Source organism: Mus musculus, chromosome 7 (genome assembly GCF_000001635.26).
Source record: "Mus musculus strain C57BL/6J chromosome 7, GRCm38.p6 C57BL/6J".
Classification (NCBI taxonomy): Eukaryota; Metazoa; Chordata; class Mammalia; order Rodentia; family Muridae; genus Mus; species Mus musculus.
Genome location: NC_000073.6, coordinates 126069860 through 126091682, shown reverse-complemented (window position 1 = coordinate 126091682; position 21823 = coordinate 126069860). Strand labels below are relative to the sequence as shown.

General features: G+C 51.1%; 1 protein-coding gene across 4 annotated transcripts in view; it reads left to right on the top strand.

Annotated features, from left to right (window-relative positions):
- Window positions 1–8925: 8925 nt before the first annotated feature.
- The window catches only part of Gsg1l (GSG1-like), a 204346-nt gene continuing 191448 nt past the window's right edge, over window positions 8926–21823 (top strand). For 2 of the 4 annotated variants that reach the window (NM_001358885.1, NM_001101488.1), the window contains exon 1: window positions 9272–9823. In NM_001358885.1, the coding sequence (NP_001345814.1) occupies window positions 9505–9823 (319 nt within the window). In that variant the 5' untranslated portion in view covers window positions 9272–9504. Of the gene's footprint in view, window positions 9824–21823 lie in introns of all 4 variants that reach the window. The other 2 variants (XM_030242625.1, XM_030242626.1) reach the window with 2 other exon arrangements.

Sequence of the window (21823 nt, the reverse complement as noted above, 5' to 3'; positions counted from 1 at the left end):
ACATGCCAAGTGGTGAGATGGCTCAGGGTCAGACACTGAGGGAAATAACCAGGACACAGATCTCCCATCAGCCTTTGCTCCCAAACACTGCATGAGATGTGGCCTCCAGCCCCCTCCCCATCTCCCACCCCCAGTGCCACACCAGTTTGTTCTGCCAACCCCTGGGGTTTATTGGCCAGTTCTCCCTGGCTGACCGGGTGAGACCTCACAGCGGATTCGGTCTTTCTAGAGTCAGCAGATAGCCCTAGACCCCCAGGTAAGCTTTCTACCTCCTCTGACTGTCTAAGCATGGCCCACAGTCAGGGAAGTAGACCTGCTCACAATGGAAACAGAAAGTTCCACAGCGAAGAGGACAGTACCACATTAGCTAAGAGCTGAGGCAGTGGTGTTATCTGATCTGGGTATAAAACCCACGTTGACACTTGGTCGCCCACTGTGGGGCCATGAAGAAATTGCTCATGAATGGAAGAGTGCTTTTCTCATGGGCATGGAGCTGGACCACTTTTCATTCTTAGGCTCACTTTTTCTTTTTCTTTTCTCCCCCACCTGCCCCCTCTCTTTCTTACTGGTTCTCCTACAGCCCAGGCTAGCTTGAACTTGCTTTGTCACTGAGGTTTTGTCACAACTGTCAGATCCTCTCACCTCTACCTTCTTAGTGCTGGGGTTGCCAGCGTGTACCACTACTCGCAGTTTCATGCAGTGCCAAGTGTTGAACCCAGGGCTTCACACATACTAGGCAATCAGACTATGGACTGCACCTCCACTCCAGGCAGGTCCTGCCTGCTCTCACCCTCTAGTTGTGCAAACACACTGGCTATGTGATGCTGTCTGTACAGACGAGGCACAGACGAAGCCAACGGCAGGTGGGGCTGCCTCACCCAGCACTCCTTGGCCCTCCGAGCTCTTCTTAAATCATCCAGTGTTGGGCTTTTCATTACAGCTGCAGTAAAGAGACTGCGATGACATTGTCCTTACCTTCTTTGATATCACCCCTCCCAACCTGGCAGGCCCAGGGCAAACAAAAAGATCACAAAAAGCCATAAAATAGCCACTGTGATTCTCCCAAGCCACAACATCAGGCTCTTCTTTCTCTCTGTGTGTCCCCAGCCACAGTGCCAGGTAGGTAGGAAAGGCCTCTCGGAGACTCCACACCCAGCTCTCTTCACTTGTTGACTCATATAAGTCACTCAGACCCAGAACATCCCTCAGACTTAGTACAACAATCTTGATTGGCAGCCAGGCTCTTTGTCTCCTGTGCAGACCCAGCCCAGCCTCTACCTGTGCCAGCCTGGTCTCAAGGGTGCTGGTCGGGAGGTTGAGATTTTTTTCTTTACTAATTTTGTAGTGCCTGGAACCAAACCTACTATCTCAGCCATCCCCACTCGTTTTGTCCCCATTTTGTTTGCTTAGTTTTTCTTGATAATGTCATTAACCTGGGAGGAGGTGCAGTCCCTTCCCTAGCTTGGTGTCCTGCTCCTCCCATGGAAGTTGAGCATGAAGGCTGCATTCTTATTGCCATGAGTGCGGCCATCACCAGGAGGACCTCAGAGCAGCTGCCTGTGTTAGGCTGTTCCCTGTTCAATGTGTAAGAGCAGGGGGTACAAAGGATCAGCGAGGGATCATACGTTTGTTCTAGAGACCTGCAGAATTGGCAAGCCACGTATGAAAACAGTGAGGGTCCACGATGCTTCATCCCTCCTCTAGAGGGCGCCCACTCTCACCTTGGCTAAGCTAGATCAGCTTGCCTATGAGAGGGACTTTGAATAAGAGTTCTTCATCTTTCTGTCAAGCCAGCTTCTCAAATGGAGTCCTCTCCCTTGCCTCAGCCTGTTCCTTGATATGATTGTCCTGTTGTGCATGAAGCAGCTGTTGTGGGTCCCCTAACACTGTCCCCATGTGTCAGGACTTCTCTTGGTTTAATGAAACCCTCCTTGAATGAAGTTCTTCCCTTTTCTGTTCAAAAAATCCCAACAGGCAGGTTGAGGCTGACTGCTCATACAGCTCCCGGGGAGGTTCCAGAAGGATATGTGGTGGTTCCTATTGTTTGTCAGCGTGACAGGACCTAGGATCAGGCCTGTGGGGGAGTTTCAGACTGGGTTAACTGAGGTGGGAAGACCCATCAAGCAGTAGATAGTGCCGTTCTATGGGCTGGGATCCCAGACTGAAGAAAAAGGAGCAAACTAGCAGAAGAAGCGGCCTGTGTCTCTCACCCATCACCACCGTGTTTGCAACATGATCATCTGCTACCCTCCTGCCACGGTGACTTCAGGGATGAGTGCAAAATCCTTAGTCGCTTTTGTCACAACAACCAGAAAAGTAGTTAATACAAATGGCCACCATGTTAAGACAGATGGCCACCATGGCCACCATGTCAAGGCTTGCTAGGCCACTGAGCTAAGAGTCGCACACCCAGGGCTGAAGCCTGGTTCTGCTTTTGCCCTTGAGTTTGAATCTCAGCCTCAGTTTCCCCGATGATAGGGAAATACAGAAGCCACTGCCCTACAGAGCTGTTGGGACTCACATAGTTGAAGAGAACAGACACTCAAAAGCTGTTCTCTAGAGACTGGAGAGATGGCTCAGTGGTTAGAGCACTGACTGCTCTTCCAGAGGTCCTGAGTTCAATTCCCAGCAACCACATGGTGGATCACAACCATCTGTAATGGGTCTGATGCCCTCTTCTGGTGTGTCTGAAACAGCTACAGTGTATTCATATACCTAAAATAAGTAAACAATTCTTAAAATAAAACCTGTTCTCAGACTCTGTAGGCCCACTGTGGCACATGCATGCCCCCACACATATGATAAACAAATATAATATTAACAGAGCATATACAATTGAAGTGCTATTAGTATAAAGTTCAGAATGATTACATAAGAGCCAAAGGGTCACTGGGGGAAAATGAACATTTTTTTAAAAAGAATTATTTATTTATTTTATGTATATAAGTACATTGTAGCTGTATTCAGACATGCCAAAAGAGGGCATCTGATCCCATTACAGATGGTTGTGAGCCACCATGTGGTTGCTAGGAATTGAACTCAGGCCTTCTGGAAGAAAAGTCACTGGGCCATCTCTCCAGCCCGAAAATGAACCTTTTAAATGAGTTGCTGTATAGTTTCTTCTCAGCACATTTTGGGCTTTCCCATATGCTTTCTGTGGTGTTCATGGCATGTAACATGGAGATGCCGCCGCCTCTGTAGATCTCTGGAGGTGTTGGAGGCCTCTAGTCTTTTCTATTTGATTGGCTCCAGGTCCCAATCCCTAGCAATTTTTAGTTTTTTTTTTTTTTTTTTTTTTTTAATTGGAAGTGGATGAGCAGGGCTGGAAGTTCTGCTCTTGACCTCTAGGAGGCAGCAGAGGGAAGCAAACTAGAGCGGGGGGGGGGGGGCGGGGGGGCGGCTGGGGGGGGGTGAGTGGAAACCAGCCCAGAAAGAAGGGGCTGTTTCAGAGGCACTGCAAACTGTCTTTCTCGCCAGTGGTCCCAAGTTTCCCTCCTAATGACTAGGATAAAACAAACCACTATAAAGACAGAAAATGTGGAGCCAAGCCAGCCACCCCAAGGTTTATTTTGAGTGGTGATATGTTTTAACCTGAATGCTCACCTCATCGGAAGGCACCACAGATGTCGGCTATGGAAGGTCAGAGGAACCCAGAGTGGTCCTAGACTCTGACCTTACTCTACTCCTCCCTGAGCCTCTGCTCCCCGGTTGATATTTGGGTATGCAAGGAATTTGAGGAGAACTCCATAAAGCTTCCGTTATAATCCTTTGGATGATGTGCCTAACATATGCAGTTGGTGCTAATCAGCACCCTTTCCTCCCTGACGTCTGAGGCAACGCCAGCTTGCTGGGTGCCGGGCTTCCTGAGCACTCTTGCTGCTGCCGTTTAGAGTGTGTATATGGTGGGCTCCGGCTCTTCTCTGAGCGTGGCTGAGTTCTGAGTTCGATGCTCCCTCTCATCACAGAGCTGGCTTCAGTACTTGGCATGAGCAGGATGTGAGCCTTCTGTCACATCTGCCACCTACATGCACCCACCCTGCCTGCTCTCAGAGCAGGAAACAGCCGCAGGCATGATGCCATTCTTCCTCTGCCCCCAGCCATCGCTGGGTCAAAGCTTCAACCTGTGCAGGTCCTGAGAGAGCAGCCCTCCCAACTGCAGCCACATCTTCGTACGCACGCTGTGCTTCCTTCTGCCAAAGGCTTGTGCAGATAGTGGATGAAGCCACTGAGCAGCCTCAGTTTTCCTCATTTGTAAGACAGACAAAATGAACCCATTGAGAGTTGAGACTGACAGGATGGGGACACTGTGACAAACAGCACACACTGCTGCCATCTTCCCTGTGCCTGCAGCAGATGAGAAACTGAGGCAGGTAGGTAGGGGTCCAAGAAATGGCCCAGGTGCATTGGCCAAATGTGCTGGAAGCAGGATTGTCACCCAGAACTGTTTGCCTGCAGTGGGACCATGGGTTGCCTTGTCCCAGGTTTACTGTGCTGTGTCAGGAGGCCCCACACCCCCTGATGTCTGTCCTCTTCTGCCCTGTCACCGTCACTTCGGTAACTACAGGATTCTTAGCCATCACCTTATTAATGTCTTCCCTTGGAACTGAAGCTCCTTAAAGGTGCAGCCCTAGTATGTCTTTTTTATTGTCTTTGCCATTGTGTCTTGCATTTTAAGACAACGTCTCATGATGTAGCACAGAGTGATCTTGAACTAATGACTAACCTGCCTCCCAAGTACCAGGATGACAGTCATATGCCACTCAGCCTGGCTTCCTATGTTGTCTTGTTCATGGATACCCTAGTGTGTAGTACAAAGACTGAGAGAAACTTCCTGAAGAGCTCAAAGGGCCGGCAATGCTGGCATTGAAGAATAACCTGAGAGGCTGGGGGCAGGGCACTTGCCTCACGTATATGGGCCTGGATTTTACACTGGGCAGCGCAAACAACGGAGCGGAGGAGGAGTTCCAGCCCATCACTGTCTAATGAGGCCCGTTCCTTTCTCCCAGGAGACTCTGCCCTCTGGGAGGGAAGGCTTTAATTGTACAGAGCTCTGGGCCCCTCCCTCTTCTAAAAACCCTGCCCAAGTAGCATGGCCGTGCTGGTGTCTTGAGCAGGGGAATGAAGTAGGCTTTTGGCTTGGACACTGTGAGATTGTTTAAAAACTTCCCCAGTAATTGGCAACTGCCTAATCACTTGCTATAATTAGGAGAGCCTAGAGGCTTGGGGGCTCTGTTCTGCAGGGTTAGGAATGAGGAAGCTTAGAAGGAGGCGGCTTACAGCAGCTGACTCCAAGGAAGTGTGGAAATCCAAGTCCCCTGGGGATTATGCCCCTTCAAAGCGTGTTTGTATTTCCTGAAAAGTACCACTTTCATTTTTAATAGCAACTATTTTTTCTGGTAAATTTTTTTTTTATGTAAAACAAATGTACAATTCCCAGCTGTACAGCCAGTGAGGTTTCATGAGCTGAACACACAGCCTGTCCCAGCCACCGTCCCCTTCCGAGGGCAGTCATTGTCCTGCACTTGAACATGGGAGTCAGGGCTGGGACGGTAGCTCAGATGGGAAAGTGTTTGCCACACAAACGTGAGGGCCCAACATCAGCACCCACTTAAAAACCCAGCCGTGGCAGAGCAGACTTAGGATCTCAGGGCTCAGGAGGCAGAGATGGTCAGCCAGCCTAGCCTAAGCCAAAGCCCAAGGTCCTAGTGAGGGACCCTGTTTCAAAAACCAAGGTGGGCACTCCTAAGGAATGACACTGGAGGTTGACCTTTGAACCTTGGTGCCCCCCCCCCCCCGCCGAGAGAGAGAGAGAGAGAGAGAGAGAGAGAGAGAGAGAGAGAGAGAGAGTCTCACACTCAAAGGCACCTGTTGCCTGGCAAGCTCCCTAAGTGCTGGGAAGGTAGAGACCCTGTGGTCGCTCTGGCTTCTCTACAGGGGTGTCAACAAACTTCTGCCAGACGCAGTTGCAGGCCTAGTGCTGGAAGGTAAATTGATCTTGTAAGAGAAGCCGAGAACCTGCGTTTTTATGGCAAATCTTGGATTCTTGAATGTGGCCAATGAGGAAATGTTGGCGCATATGGTACTAACTTCATCCAAGCCAAACCAAACATGCTTCTGGCCGGATTTGAACCGCTAGCTGCCAGTGTAGGGGATCTGGAGGGCCCCAGGCCCATCAGAGAAACAGGTCTGAAGATAAACCTCACCGTTTAGATTAATTCACTAACACTGGGGGTCAGAGAGGGAGCGACAGCAGTTGCTAGGGCAGCAGGAGTGGAGGTCAATCGTAGGAAGGACACTCAGGATGAGGTGGCAAGGCCATTCCAGTGGGAACAGCTTGATGGATGTGCAGAGTCAGGGACCACAGAGGAGTTTGGTGTTGTCATGTGCTGTACCACAGAGCCGCAACCACAGTGAGATGTGAGCAGAGATGTGAGCAGAAGCCGGTGGTGTTCGCAGGGCAAGCCGAGGTGAGACGGGGCTGAACCTTCTGCAGCAGGTGCAGAGGTGGGCAGCTCAGGTGAGGGCTGGGGACAGGAGCCTATTGGCCGGCCTTGGCTGCGTCAGTAGGATGAAGTGAGTACCAAGGTCTTGGGTGCAAATTCCTAGTTCCTTAAACCATACCCAACCCTTGTCTGTTACCAAGGTCAATGTAGCTACGACTGTTAGTTCATTATGTAGCCCAGGATTCCCCGGAACGCATAATCCTCCTGCCTCAACTTCTGGGGTTACAGGGTGTGCCACCCTGCCTGGATGCAGCTCTGCCATTATTTGGTATGAAAATATCCATGGTATCCAAAGGGCTTTCTGATACATTGAGAGGGTTTTCAGGAAGGCATACCTGAAAGGTAGCTCCTCCTACTGGTCTCTACTATCAGCTCTGGTAGAACATTCAGCAAGCACAAAATCAATCCCAATTTGAATTTTTCTCTATGAGCCCCTGACCTTGCAGATGCCCCTGAAAACCTCCTTACATTCCGTGTTCCATTTTGCCTTAAACAAATCATGCTGGGTCTGCCTTTCAAATCACCCCAGGAGGGACTGGTTGCGGCTCTGTGGTACAGCACTTGCCTAGCAGACATGACCCTGGGTCCCATCCAACCCTGGGTTTCATTGCCTAGAGCAAGCAAGCAAACAGAAACAACCCAGAGCTTTCTTGGCCTTTGGATGATCCTGCCTGAACCCCTGGTGTCACTTACCTACCCCTAGCTGATCAGCAGCCATCTTTATTCACTTAGCAGCTGGAGTGGGTCTTCTCCAGATCATTGGACTCTGCCCAGACCCTCTGCAGGCCCCACATGACTCAGACCTCTGTGATCTGTCCTCTGCTGTTCCCTTGCTGTCCCTTGTTCAGGCTGTGCTCCCTCCCTCCAACCCCCAACCCGCCAGGGTGTCAGGTTTTTGCATTGGCCATTGGTTCCCCTGCTAGGAACTTTCTTTCCCTGGCAGAGAGCCTCCTGGTGTCTCCCGGCTTTGCTCCAATGCACCTTCCTATGACACCTTCCTCCAAGCTCCGCCCACATCTACCCCTCCCTGCCCTTCACCCCTGCACAGGCAGCCTGTGCTGGTCTTATTAATGTCACTCATGTTCTCTCTTCTTTCCTGAGCTGAGCATACAGTGGCTGCTCAGTGAGCAGGTGGTTGGGTACCCCTGACAGGATATCACAGCGGGTCTCTGCTTCCTCTGGGTGTTACTTAAGAAGAGTAGTCCCTGAGACTTTTCCTCTGGGCTCTCCTTGCTTTGAACTCCTCCCCGCTTCCCGCCCCAGAACAGGGTTCCCAGCTTGAAAGAAACGTGCCTTGCCACATGAATACTAACTGAGTCTCAAGGCCAAGGAAGTGTCACGTCAGTGCACACCCCAGGGCTGCATTTAAACGTGGACAGGCTCAGATGATACATATTGCATGCCTGTTGAGGGCAGCAGATTCCTTGTGGTCGTTCATTCACATTAACCAATACTCGAATGCACCATTGCAATCCAGAAGTTCTCCTGAAAATAGTTAGAAACTCCTTGTTTGGGGCCAGAAAGAAGCTCTGATAAGCAAGTGCAGGGCTCCCCTGGCTGTCCTCACACCAGCATTGCTTTAGTCTCTCCTGCCCCCAGGCAGAGTGGCAGCAGCTGGCAGTGAGTGGGGCTCACCCACAGGAGTAAGGCAATTCGTAATCTGTTAACCTTGAATTCTGCAAAGCCTGCCACTCGGCAAGCTGGGGGTGGCTGGAGTCATTCTTGGCTTGGGCAGAATTCAAATTAGCTCCTGCAATCAATGTGCAATTAATGGTTGCACACCCTGGGCATCCAGGCACTGTGCCCCATGCAGTGGGAAGAGTGAAGGGTGTAGCTTCATCTTAGAGCAGAGGTGGGGTTGGGGGTGCTCACAGATGAGCAATCCTAGTTTGAGAAAGAGATGCTAAAAAGGTCTGAGTTTCGTCAACTCCTTGGCCCAGATATTCCTAATAGTGTCAGCATTTACTGAGTGCCTACTGTGTGCCAGATGCCTTCCCCACCTCTGGCTCTGGAACACATTCTTTCCTTTTTATAGATACAGAAATCGAGGGTCAGAGAGAGCAAGTGTCTTGTTCAAAGTCACACAGCTGGTCGAGTCCTGGATTTAACTGACTGCAAAGTCAGGATGGTTAACCAACCCTGCCCGGCCAGTCTTAAGCATTCAGCATTCGCAGACCTGCAGGACACCACCTTTTGGCGACCACGACTTGCTGTTCTTTTTGTGGCCTCTTGAGTCATGTTCTGGGTCTCTGGTGTGGATAGCCTGGGTGGAGAAGCCCTGTTTGTCACATCCTATGCTCGCTTCCTTGTGCAGGCTGCCTCTTTGCAAGCTCTCTGCCCTCCTGTGTGGTGACAGAGAGCCTGTGGATAGGAATTGGTCTCAGATAGCAAGGGTGAGCAGGGACAAGCCTTTCAAACGCTGAGGCTCTGCATCCCCATCCCTTCCTAAGCTCCAGATGGGTCTTGCAGCCTTTGCAGAGGCCCCTGACAGTCTAAAGACCCACAGAAGCTGCCTTGTCACTTATCTGGCAGGGCTGTGTGGGTCTGGGTGAGAGGTCTTCTCCTGCCTTGAGTGAGGCTCCTTTGGGAGCGTCTTGCCTGGGATCTCTCACTTGTCCCTCTCCACTCCCGCGCGGATCTGTCCCCCGCCCGCGCCCAGCGTGGCGCGCCCCCTCTCCGCGCGCGGGCGGGCGCTGAACAGTGTCGCCGGCCGCCTGCAGGTGTCTCCCCACGGAGGGGCGCGCGTCCCTGCGCCGTGGCCGCTGCCAGGCGCCCGCGGCTGCTCGCCGAAGCGCACTCGCGCTCCGGGCTCCGGGCGCGCTGGTCGGCTCCACTCTGCGGCCCCAGTCGCCCCGCGTCCTCGTCGCCCCGCGTCCCCGCCGTGGGCCATGGGCCTGCGCCGCGAACACCGTCGCCGACCGCAGGCACCTGAGCCCCGGGGCGGGCGCTGACGCGGGCACCGCTGCCAACTTCGCGCGGAGCTGCGGGCGGCGCGGGCGGCATGAAGACGAGCCGCCGCGGCCGAGCGCTCCTGGCCGTGGCCTTGAACCTGCTGGCGCTGCTCTTCGCCACCACCGCCTTCCTCACCACGTACTGGTGCCAGGGCACGCAACGGGTGCCCAAGCCTGGCTGCGGCCAGGGCGGCGGCGCCAACTGCCCCAACTCGGGCGCCAACGCCACGGCCAACAGCACAGCCGCCCCCGTCGCCGCGAGCCCGGCCGGCGCGCCCTACAGCTGGGAGGCGGGCGACGAGCGCTTCCAGCTGCGCCGTTTCCACACTGGCATCTGGTACTCGTGTGAGGAAGAGCTCGGTGGCCCGGGTGAGTGCTGGCGCGGGGCTCCCCGGGGACGCGCGCCCGCTGGTCCCGGACCGGGGAGGTGGCGCGTCCCGGTCCCCCGCGCGCGCACCCTGGCTGCGAGTTCCAGTGCGTGCGGTCCCTCTTCGGCCTGAAGTCATTTCCCCGTGTACCCCTCCTTGCTCCCATCCGCCCGTCTCAGCTCGGGAGGTGATAGTGGGGGCCGGGGACCTTTGCTGTAGGCAACCCTTCCCACCGCAGATCTCCGGGGCCAGGAACCCAACGGTTCTGCTACTCTCAAGCTGCGCTAAACGTCTACGATAGGGCTGGAGAAAGCAGGGGATAGAGGAGTCTGATGAGCACCCTTATGTCCTTCCACTAGCCGGGGTATCCTGGAGCCCTCCCAGGAGTGGATGCGGGAGTGGATGGTGTGGGAGGGAGGGAGAGAAGGGAGGCAGGCGGGAAAACAGGCAACTTAGGCACTGGAGCTGAGGGATCCTGGCTTAGCACAAGTCTCTTTCAGAACTGGGGAGGGGGCAGGCTTTTCAGAAAGTAGACCGACACTTCTGTCCCCTCACCCAGACATATGGGGCTGAAGTGAATACCCCCAAAAGATAGCAAGTCTGGAGCACTCAGGGGACCTCTGCCTGATAGGGGACTGTGCCATATGGTGGGTGGTACTGGCTATGGATTCAACCCACAGCTTTCGGGTAGTAAGCCACTGTTCTGGCAGGATCCCTTTGGAAGCGCCGTCTCCCCCTTTATGTAGCTGTATCTTCCTCACACTCAGCATAGTCTAAAAGCCTCCTGTCTAAAACTTCTTGCTTCCACAAGCCTGATCCTCCCACACCACAGCAGCCACGGAGCACGGTAGACATGTGCCCCCTCCAGGCTCAGGTCTCCATAGACCTTCATACACGACAGCCCAAAGAATGAGAAGGGATGACCATGGGTCCTCCTCCAACTGCAGGCAGCAGTTCCTGAGATCTGGGAGGCCCTGCCCTGGGGGACATGCCACCCTACAGTGCCTGGATGGGCCTTGTCCCTGGCAGCTTGAGGCAACCTGCCCTGCCTTTGTAGTGTGCCTGGGCTCTCATCGGAGCCTGCTGGCTGTCCCAAAAGCTGTCTGAAGGCGGCTGCCCATAAGCTCTGTAGCCATCCCTGGCTCCGTGCTTTGAGCAAGCATCCCAAGCTTTATGTCCAAGCTTGACTGCTATGTTTTTTTTTGTTTTTGTTTTTGTTTTTGTTTTTGTTTTTGTTTTTGTTTTTGTTTTTGTTTTAATGTTAACAGAAACGTGTTGAAAGCAATGTTAGAGAGCTTCAGTGCATTTTGAGCACCAGGCCAGGCTAAAGTTGTCACCTGTGGAATCTTGTTACATCCTAGCCTCTGGGCCAGGCAGCCACTTGTGGAAGACCCATTTTTCAGATTAGGCTCAGGGGAGTTTGATGAGGGAGCTTGGATTGTCTTCTTGGTGGCTGGAGAACAACCAGAGGACTGATGGAGAAGGGGACCCATGCAGTTTGGGGACCTGAGACAGGATCACTTATGGTCAATGTGAGACCTTCATCCCCCGGCCCCATTCGTCACGATGCTCCTGTGTGATCTGCTGGGTGGATAAAAACCAAGCGCTGCTTTCCCTGGTTTTCCTTGGCTACAGCTTGGTCCTCCCAGAAAATCACAATCGCCTTCCCCTGAGCTTGTCAAACAGTTGCGGATGAGAAATTTGGGAGGTCTAAGGCCATTTAGATGGGTTTCCCTCTCTGCTGTGCACAGCCCCCCAGATCTTGCCTTCACCACTGAGCTCCAAAGGGTGTCAGGATGTACCTGGCCTCAAACTTTTGTTGCCATGACAACCTGTCTTCTGGGTTCTGTGATGATTTTATTTTTTTTACTCCAAGAGGGAAAAACATCCCAACAAGGCCTGAACAAATCCTGCCCTATTCTCCCTTGCTGTTGCTGCTGCTGCTGCAGCCAGGGAAGGCCTAGGCCCCTGTCCGTGCAGCTGGGTCCACCCTGGTGGGACTCCAGCTTCGGGATCCACACTGGCTCACTGGATGATCAGCAGCCCCCTCCCCCCCACCCCCGCCCAGCTCCTCAGCATGGCTGCTCTTGCCTCTCTACCCCTGGGTACCTGTGAGGGGGCATCTCCTAAGGCCCCTTTCCCAGAGATGACACTCCAGCCTATCCTGACAGACACAGAGTCAACCAGCCCCACCCTAAAGAGCCTCCTCCTCCCTCTAAGAGGAGGCATGGCCATCCTTGTGCAGTCAGAGAACAGCAGCCCTAAACGGTCTCTAGTCCCTTCCTGCAAATTAGATCTCTTACTGGGTTTGATATTTAGAAGAACTGGGATGACTGCACTGGGGGGAGGGGGCAAGGTTCAGGCCTGGAGAGGGAACAAGGTCTTGGGTGCAAAGTGATGAAGTCGAGCTTATGCTGACCGTTGCTTGCTTACATGATGTGTGAGCCTTGGCCCTGTGTGAGTGTAGTCTAGGACAGGAGTGTATCAGGAAGCCCAAGGTTGTGGCATTATGAGCCTGCAAGACTGGCTGAGTGGCATTGGAGAGAGAGAAAGGGGTAGACCCTGGGAGAGGAGGAGGTGTGATCTGAGAGTGATGTAGGAGCTTGCAGGCAGCTCAGAAGTGGAAGCAGAGACCCTGGACCTGTAGGTTTATAGTCTGACTCTAGACTCGCTTTGCCCTGTGTGGGATGGTGGGTGGATGGATCGTCTTGCTACCATGAGACTTTGGCCAGAGCCTCTGCTTGCTACCCTGCAGATGGAGAGGAAAGCAGCCCACCCCACCCGAGGGGCTGGGGTTCAGTGACCTCATGGGGGCTGAGCCTCGCTTCTGCTACTCTGTCCTCAGCCACTGTATCTAGCCCAAGGACACCTCCCCCCTCTTAGATCCTTCCTGCAGTCCCTGTAGCCCAGAGCCACTGAAGCCTGGTGCCACTACCCTTCATCTCAGAATGCTGCTCTTGCTGACTCCAGGTCTTTACATTCCAGCCGTGCTGGCTTTTAACACCTCAGGCTCCCTCTGTCTCCAGGGCCTTTGCACAGGCTGTTCCGTTACCTGAGTGCTTTTCTCCCAGATCCACTCAAGACTGTTTTCCACGATTTCAGTCTGCTAAGGCACTCCCGACCACCTGAAAAAGACGGTCCCTAACTTATGTTCCCTGCATACACTCTTTCCCCCTAATTCTGACCATTGGTCTCACATCCACCTTTGTCAACAACACCTGTTTGCCGTGCGCCTTGTGAACTTGGGGGTAGATGCTTAAAATTCTTTTGGGATTTATTTGTTTTTATTTTATGTCTATGGTATTTTGTCTGCATGTATGCCTGTGCACCACAGGAGTGCCTAGTGCCTACAAAGGCCAGAAGAGGGTGTCAGGTCTCCTGGAACTGGAGTTATAGACAGTTGTGAGCCACCATGTGGTTGCTGAGACTTGAAACCCTGTCCTTGGGAAGAGCAGCTAGTGCTCTGCATCACTGGGCCACCTCTCCAGCCTCTGGAATGGACTCTTATCTATGCTGTCTGTCACTTTATATGGAGCCTGGAACGGCAGCACACAGTAGGTACTCAGCAGAACTTTGTGGGATGTGTGTTAGTTGATGTCTCTGGTTCTTGGGATCCATTCTTCCAGACCTAATTTGCTTCTGACAGGGGCAGACCACACTTTCCAGTGCAAGGCTAGCACACACACACTCCCTTCCTGGAGGAGGCATGAGTCAGGCATGACCCTTGTAATGCACCTGGCTGGGAGGTTGCTAGAGCCCAGGAGTATGTGGCCATCATGTTGGACAGGCTTCTTGCTGGGAGTGCACAGGAGAAGATGAGCTTGGAAAGGTATTGTAGCCCTCAGCAAGCACTGCCTCCTCTTACCACATTGCAGTGGGTGCTATGGTCACAAGGACTTACCCAAGGTCACATATCTAGCAAGTGGCCAAACTGGGATGTGAGGTCCAGAGTGCATCCCACCCTGCCTCCCTCATGTCTTGAATCCCTACCTCCAGTTCAATCAGCCTCCCCACGCCCCCGGGCTCCTCCAGCCTGTCTCACCGGGGAGAGCACTATTCCAGGAGTCACAAGCCCTGGGTTTGAGCCCAGACCCTGCTGCCAGCTTGCTAAGTGGCTTTGGAAGTCACACCCCCTCCCCGTGCCTCCTGTCTTTGCTTGGGTATAAAAAGAACATTAGTTGGCTTTGGTTTCTGCTGTGGAAGCAGGAGAGCCAGAGCACTGTTCTCAAGACCGCAGGTTATAGGGTCGGTCTTGCTTCTAGTCCCTATCTCACCTGCTGTGTGACCTTTGGTGGGAGTATGCCCTCTCTGACACTCAGTTCCCTCAACTTGGGCAGGAGGACCACTCTCATGATAGATTCACCAGGTTTTTAACCAGTGGTGTGGGTAATCATAACTTTCTGTGGCCCAACCTGGTGTCAGAGTGTGGGTAAACCTACTTTCTGTATGTCAGAAGCCACAGGCCAGCAGCAAGGGCCATGTGCAACTTTAGTGTCCTGCAATGTCATTTAATAAGGGCCCAGTGTCTGGAAATGGAGGCAGTTCACAGAGCCACCTGGGCTTGGGGACAGACTTTGCATCCATCCCTTCCTCCACACTACAGATGTACATGACAGTTCTTTGAGAGCTTGGGCCCTAACCCTGAAGTCCCACAGAACACCGCTTCTCATCACTTCCCACTCTTCCATGGCCAGCTCAGCTTGATCTTGTCCTATGACCTTGGCTGACTGGCTGCTGCCCTGGGAACCAGTCAGCCAATAGCCAAAGGGGTTCTGTTAGATCTAAGCTGAGTCACTGCTGATACCTTCCATTTTGCTGGGAGCTTTGTTAGCTCTTGGGAACCCTCCCCAGGGCTATTCTGGCCTCCCTTTCTACTACACCACCTTCCTTAGTAGTCCTCCCTCAGTAGTCCTCCCTCAGACCCAAATGCTGCTCCCACAGGACCTTTGCACTTGCTCAGGCACACACAGCTCCTTTGTTTTTTTTTTTTTAAAGATTTATTTATTTTAAATTTTATTTATATGAATACACTGTAGCCATCTTCAGACACACCAGAAGAGAGCCTCAAATCCCATTACAGATGGTTGTGAGCCACCATGTGGTTGCTGGGAATTGAACTCAGGACCTCTGGAAGAGCAGTCAGTGCTCTTAACTGCTGAGCCATCTCTCCGGCTCTATACAGGTCCCTTTCTTGCTGTGACAGCCTGCCTTTTGGGAGTGAGCATTCTGTTGAGTCGGTGACCTCTTGCTCAGCTCTGTCTTTCTCTCTATCCCTCGCTGTTCCAGAAGCTGCTTGTCTGCGCCAGTTAGCTTTCCTTTCTCTTTTCGCTGCCCTCCTCTTCTCCGTGGGACAAAGATTTGCACTGCTGCCAGTGGACCCTGCTGAATGTATTGGGGCCTAGTGTCATCTTAGGAGCCCTTTGTGTGGTAAGAGGCCAGACTGTTCTGTGCTGCTGTGTCAGGGAGTTACTGCACCTTCTTCCTCTCTGATCACTCCATTCCTAAAATGTCCAGGGGACCCCGGAACCAAAGGGGCTGTTGTTTCCCTTTATTAAATTTGAGGGTGCTGCTGTCTGGCCTCTACAATGCCTGTAGGGTGCGGTAGGGATGTGTGTCATTGATGTCAGGTGACCAGGTGACAGAGCTGTGTGAAGGAGCTCGGCAGGACAACACTGCTGCTCTGAGGCCCAGCTCGAGACTGGAGTTAAGATTATCTGCTGCCCAAGCAGTAGCATTTGGCATTCTTGTCTGCCCAGTGCCAGGATTCCGTACAACCCATGCTCTCTTGGCTCAACCCCTGCTTCTTTCAGTCTTACCTCTGGTCACTGATGATGTACAGTTCCCAGGTGAGACTTTTTCCAGACTCAGGGCCTTTGCTTAGGCAAGGCCTTTAGCTGGTACTCCCTCCTCTATTCATAGTTTTCCCAGTCCTTGGTGGTTCTACAGCCAACCTCAGCAGCCATACCTCCCTTAGTCTCTTCACACTCACTGAAACTCCTTGTTGATTTCTGGACCCTTTTATAGTTTGTGTTGCTTTTTGATTGTTTATTGACACATTGTCTCACTCAGTACTCTTGGCTGGTCTGTAACTTGCTATGGAGAGCAGGTTAGCTTTGAATCCTCTGCTGGCATCCATCCTCTAAGGCCAGCCAACATGCCTGCCTGCAGCAAGCTGACAGTTTGCATCTTCTGTCCTAACATGCTCTAGTGAGCACCTACAGGGCAGAGGCCAGCCCCTGCTGTCCTAAGGTCTGGGGTCCTCAGGAAGTGGGCGTGGGGTGTCATGTGGGTAGGAGATGACCTTGGCTTGGGCAGGTTCTCAGGTCTCAGGATGTGCCTGGGTGGGGACCCTGGTGGAGGCAGGTCCAGCCCTAAGTAGACCTGATCATAACTCCCTCCTGGTGGTCGGAGGCAGCCCTGGCTCTCTTACTCCCCTGGGAAGTCGGGACTGCATCGAGGGAGGCTTTGTGTCACTTCCTTCCTGTGCTTCCTCTCTGCCTTCTGTCAGCCGGCCGCATGGGAGGTCACGATCTGTCTAGGAACAGTCCAGAGATTAATACGGCCCTGCTGCCTTTCCATGACACGTGGGTGGCAATGTGGTCCAAATGTGGAGGTGGGCTGCCTACACTGTTCAAGCTTGCCATTTTGGGGGAACTTGGCTGTGAGTGCAGGGCTCCTGGTGGGGATGTGCTAGTTGGGTTTTTTGTCAATTTGGCATAAGCTTGTGTCAGCTGCAAAGAGGGAGCTTTAATTGGGAAAGTGCCTCCATCAGACGGGCCTGTAGGCAAGGAGCACCTTTCTCTCTCTCTCTCTCTCTCTCTCTCTTCCTCCCTTTCTTTTTTCCTTCCTTTTTTCTTCATTTCTTTCTTCCTTTCATATCTATCTATCTATCTATCTATCTATCTATCTATCTATCTATCCATCCATCCATCCATCCATCCATCCATCCATCCATCCATCCATCCATCCATCCATCCATCTATCTATCTATCTATCTATCTATCTATCTATCTATCTATCTATCTATCTATCTATCTATTCTATCTATCTATCTATCTATCTATCTATCTATCTATCTATCTATCTATCCATCCATCCATCCATCCATCCATCCATCCATCTATCGGCATAATGGATTACATGGGAGGCCTAGCCAACTGTGGGCAGTGCCACCATGGGCAGGTGGTGCTGGATCGTATAATAAAGTAGCCTGAACAAACCATGCCAGTAAGCAGTGTTCTCCCAAGGCCTCTGCTTCAGTTCCCATCTCTAGGCCCCTCTCCTCCCTAAGCTGCTTTTGGTCACAGTGTTTATCACAGCCAGGGGAAGGTAACTGGGGCAGGGACACAGGGTAAGGACTCCCAGCTGGGCTTCTGGAAGCGAAGCTGGACGGCTTGTGGGTAGCTCTGGGTGGACGGCTTGTGGGTATCTCTGGGTGGGAGTGCTATGGCATCCTGTCTTAGGTTTCAACTTCCCAGTGTCAGTGTAGCCATAGAGAAGGGAGGGAGACAGGGACGCACAGCGGCGGGATGCAGAAAGAGTCTGAGAGGGACACAGAGCAAGGCTGAGGCAGATTCCAGTGGAAAGCAAAAGGGGAGGCTATGGCAGGGACAGGCACACGGAGTCAGATGGAAACAGAAATAAATAGGAGAGGAGGCACACATAGGCGTGCTCCCCATACGCAGCCACACACACACACTTCCACGTGTTCACAGGCACATGCATACACACATATGCATGGCACACATACACACTAATGCACACATAAACTCATTCATGCACCCCATACCAACTTGCCCTCATTTGCAAGCATGTCTCCATACATGCAGATGTACATGTTTGCACATGAGCACATTCACACACGTTCAGGCACATACAACCTATTTGTGCAAGAGCACACCCATATACCTATGAGTATCTGTATATAAATATCTCTATGCATCATGCTCTCAATGCTTTCATGCACATGTATACTCATGCACACTCATTCACACCTCTATTTATGCACACACACATACTTCCATGTTCTCACCTAGCCACACACATCTACATGCATGCACAGTGCATACGCATGCTCACAACCATGCATCTACTTGTATACATGTCCACACCTGAACACACACGATTTTAGCTGAACACACATGCCCCATACTGGCCTGCACATGCGCAATCATATTCTTTTTTTTTTTTAGAGTTTTTTTTTTTTTTTTTTTTAAGATTTATTTATTTATTATATGTAAGTACACTGTAGCTGTCTTCAGACACTCCAGAAGAGGGCGTCAGATCTCGTTACGGATGGTTGTAAGCCACCATGTGGTTGCTGGGATTTGAACTTCAGACCTTCGGAAGAGCAGTCGGGTGCTCTTACCCACTGAGCCATCTCACCAGCCCCAGCGCAATCATATTCTTACACCTAACCCACACATACACACAGCACCCATGCCAACACTTGCACACACACACATACATATGCACACCCGTGGGTATGCAGGTTTCTCTGCAGTATGCAAACAGAAACTTGCTGATTACCTCAGGAGCGGGGAAGGTGGGTTTCACCACAGTTCTTTTTCCATCTGCAAAGGAACTCCGACACTGGTGTCCATCCTGGCGCTGGACCGCTTCACCCAATGAATCCAAAGTCTGACACTCTGGCTTGCAAGCCTGCTCAGGGTTTCTCTGACATGGTAGAGTCTGAAGCATCAAGGCAGCTTTGGGTACTCTAAGGGGATATTCTGACGTGAAGGAGTCTGCAGTGGGGAAGCTCAGTTGGTTTTTAATCCAGTCTCACTAGGTCAGGCTGGCCTGGAACTGCAACAACCCCTTGGCCATAGCCTTCACAGAGCATTGCAAGCCTGCTGACTTCCATAGGCTAATCCCCTGACTACCTGACAGCTCCCTGATGTATCCTGACTACCATAGGCCAATCTCCCACGGCTGGACTAGTCTGACTCACGTTTTATTGAGTTGTTTTCTTGAGAACTTACTTTTTCAGCTAGGGTTTCAAGTGTATTGAATACCTTTTAGCGTGGAGAGAAAAATACCGGCTTTTCTATAAACTTTTTTTTTCCAGCTCATGAAAACATGAGTTTTCCTTTTTGCCTGATTTGTCTTGCAAAAGTGTCTGAAGCGTGAGGCTCTAGGGAGGCTGCCTTAGCCCGTGGCCCAGCACTCATAATTTGCTGTTTTCTCCTTCTCTGAAGGCTTTCTGCTGGACAGTCTACAGCTCCCAATCTCTCTCCCTGCCTTTCTCCTAACCAGAATTCTTGGATTTTTCAACTTTGTTTGCTTACATTTTCTGGCAGCTGCTTATTTTCTTGTGGCTATCCTTCCTGAGGTTTGTTTTGTTAATATTTTCCAGTCAAAATTTTTGTTTGCATAGTTTAAAATGATGGCTGCATTTTACTGCTTCGAGTTTGCCTCTGAGCACCACTTTGGCCAAGTCTCATGGGTTCCCAGATGCAGTGTCTTTGAAAATGATTTTGTACAACTTTGACAGCCGCAATTTGGTTCCTCAAGTTCCGAGATTTTCGTTTTGTTACTTCTTCATCCGAGCATAATTTAGCAGAGTGTTTACAAATTTCCCAGGGCATTTTTGTTGTTGTTATTGCTTGTTTGCTTACATTTTTGTCATTAATTTTTAATTGACTGAGTTATAGAAAAAGTGAGCGGGACGGGTCCCTGCATATACATTTGCATATGTGTGTTTATGGTAAACGTTTTATTTGAAACAGCAGGTGGAGTCCCTAAGTGTCTTTTAAGGCAGCTAGCTATACAGAGTATGAGTAAAGACTCTGGGGCCTGAGAGATGGTTCAGCAGTAAAGAGCATGTGCTGAACTATGGAGCACTGAAGTTCCTCTCCCAGCATCATCCAGACAAGCTGCCTGTGGTCCCACATATGCCTGTGACCTTAGTGTTGATGAAGGTGGACACAGTCATCCCAAGGGCTACCCAAACCACAGGCTTCAGGCTCAGAGGTCCTGCCTTGAAGGAATAAAGCAGAGACTGACAGAGGACACTTGACACCTTCCTCTGGCTTCCGGACATGTGCCTATGCATGAAGATATGTGCATAGACACACAGACACACAGACACACATCCATGCATGCATCATGCACTCGCATGCATGCACACCCACACATTTACGCACACACACATGCACACACAGGCACTGCTGTCTGTCCATCTTCGCTCCTTGTGTCTTCCATCAACTGGGTGGAGCAGGTCACTTTTTCTCTGCAGCAAGACTGTCTGTTCTTGCTTGCCTCTGGGATGGCTTGGTTTTTATTGAGTCTGAGTGTATGTTATTCATCACGAGGAAATTCATGGCAGTTATATTTTCGTTGTGGAATTGTGGAATTGATCTTTTCTCCAGATAAAATGGCTGTGCTCCCCAGTGAACGCTTTCTCCTCTGACTACTGTTTTTCATATCTGAGGCTTGCTGTCCTTTGTCACATCTTTGACATTTCCCTCTCCACTCTGCTTCCCCGTTCCCATGTCTCCTCTCTGGCCCAGATGCAAACCGTGCTTTCTTTTGGTACAAACTGAGGGTCTTAACCACTTAACACTTTATCACAAAGACATTGGTTTCACTTTTCTTTTAATTAAAACATTTATTTGTTATTGTAAGTATGGTGTGTATGTGTGTGTATGGTGTGTATGTGTGTATGTATGGTGCGTGTGTCTGTGTGTCTATGGTGTGTATGGTATGTGTGTATGGTGTGTGTGGTATATGTGTATATGTATCTATGGTGTGTATGGTGTATGTGTGCATGTGTGCATGGTGTGTGTGGTGTTTATATGGTGTGTGTGTGTGTCTGTGGTGTGTATGGTGTGTGTGTATGGTATGTATGTGTGTATGGTGTGTGTATGTGTGTGGTGTGTGTGTATGTATGGGATGTGTGTGTATTATGCAAACATGTGGGAGTCAGAGGACCACTCTGTGGTGTTGTTTCTCTCCTTATACCTTTGCATGGGTTCCTGGGGTTGGACTCAACTCATCAGGTTTATTCAGCAAGACTTCCTTCCAGTCTCCCCTCTCTATTTTGGTCAAATGCCTTCAGCTCATAATTCTTTAATTTTTTTTTTTTTGAGACAGGGTCTTATTACTGCATAGCCATGGCTGGCGTGGAACTTGCTATGTGGACTATGCTGGCCTTGAACTCACAGATCTATTTTCTTCTTCCTCCCCAGTGATGGGGCTAACGGTGTACAACGCCATTCTCAGTAACATCTTATTTACTAATATTTTACTACATGGGTTCTATTTTTAAAAGATCAATTTTACTTTTAGTCCCATATAGTCAAATGTTGCAGGTCCCTGTGTAGGCCAACAGAGGGCATCAGATCCCATGGAGCTGGAGCTGTTGTGAACCACTTGAGATGGGTGCTGGGACCTGAGCTTGAGTCCTCTGAAAGAGCAGCGAGTGCTCTTAACCCCTGAGCCATCTTGGCAGCCTGAATGGGCTCAGTTTTGTTTTCTTTACTAATGACTTAAAAACATATCAATGCAAACTCAGTTTATAATTCTTGCCGACACTTCTAAACATCCCTTCTCTGGTAGGAGAAGAACATCAGTCACTTTGGAAGTCTGTTTTGTTCCTAGTTGTGACAATGATCATAGCTCCCTTTTGTGTCTGTGTGTGCTTCTATTGGCAGATTCAGACCCTCTTTGGAAGCTGCGCTCCAGTTTTTATATTGGTGGCCTTCCATGCACAGCATGATGGGGCGTGTATTGGCCACCAGCTGTGTGCCAGGCCCCATGTGGAAGAAGATGGTCTGCCAGTTTTCATGGTAGTGACAAAATGCCGATAAAACAACTTACGAGGATTTATCTTGGCTCACAGTCTCAGGGGCTCCGTTGTGAACAGCTGCAGAGAGGAGACATGGAGGGCAGGTGTGCTGCAGGTGTGCTGCAGGTGTGCTGCAGGTGTGCTGCAGGTGTGCTGCAGATGGGGTTTGCCCTTACCATGGTTGGCTTCCCCCAGCTCCTGCTCACTGTG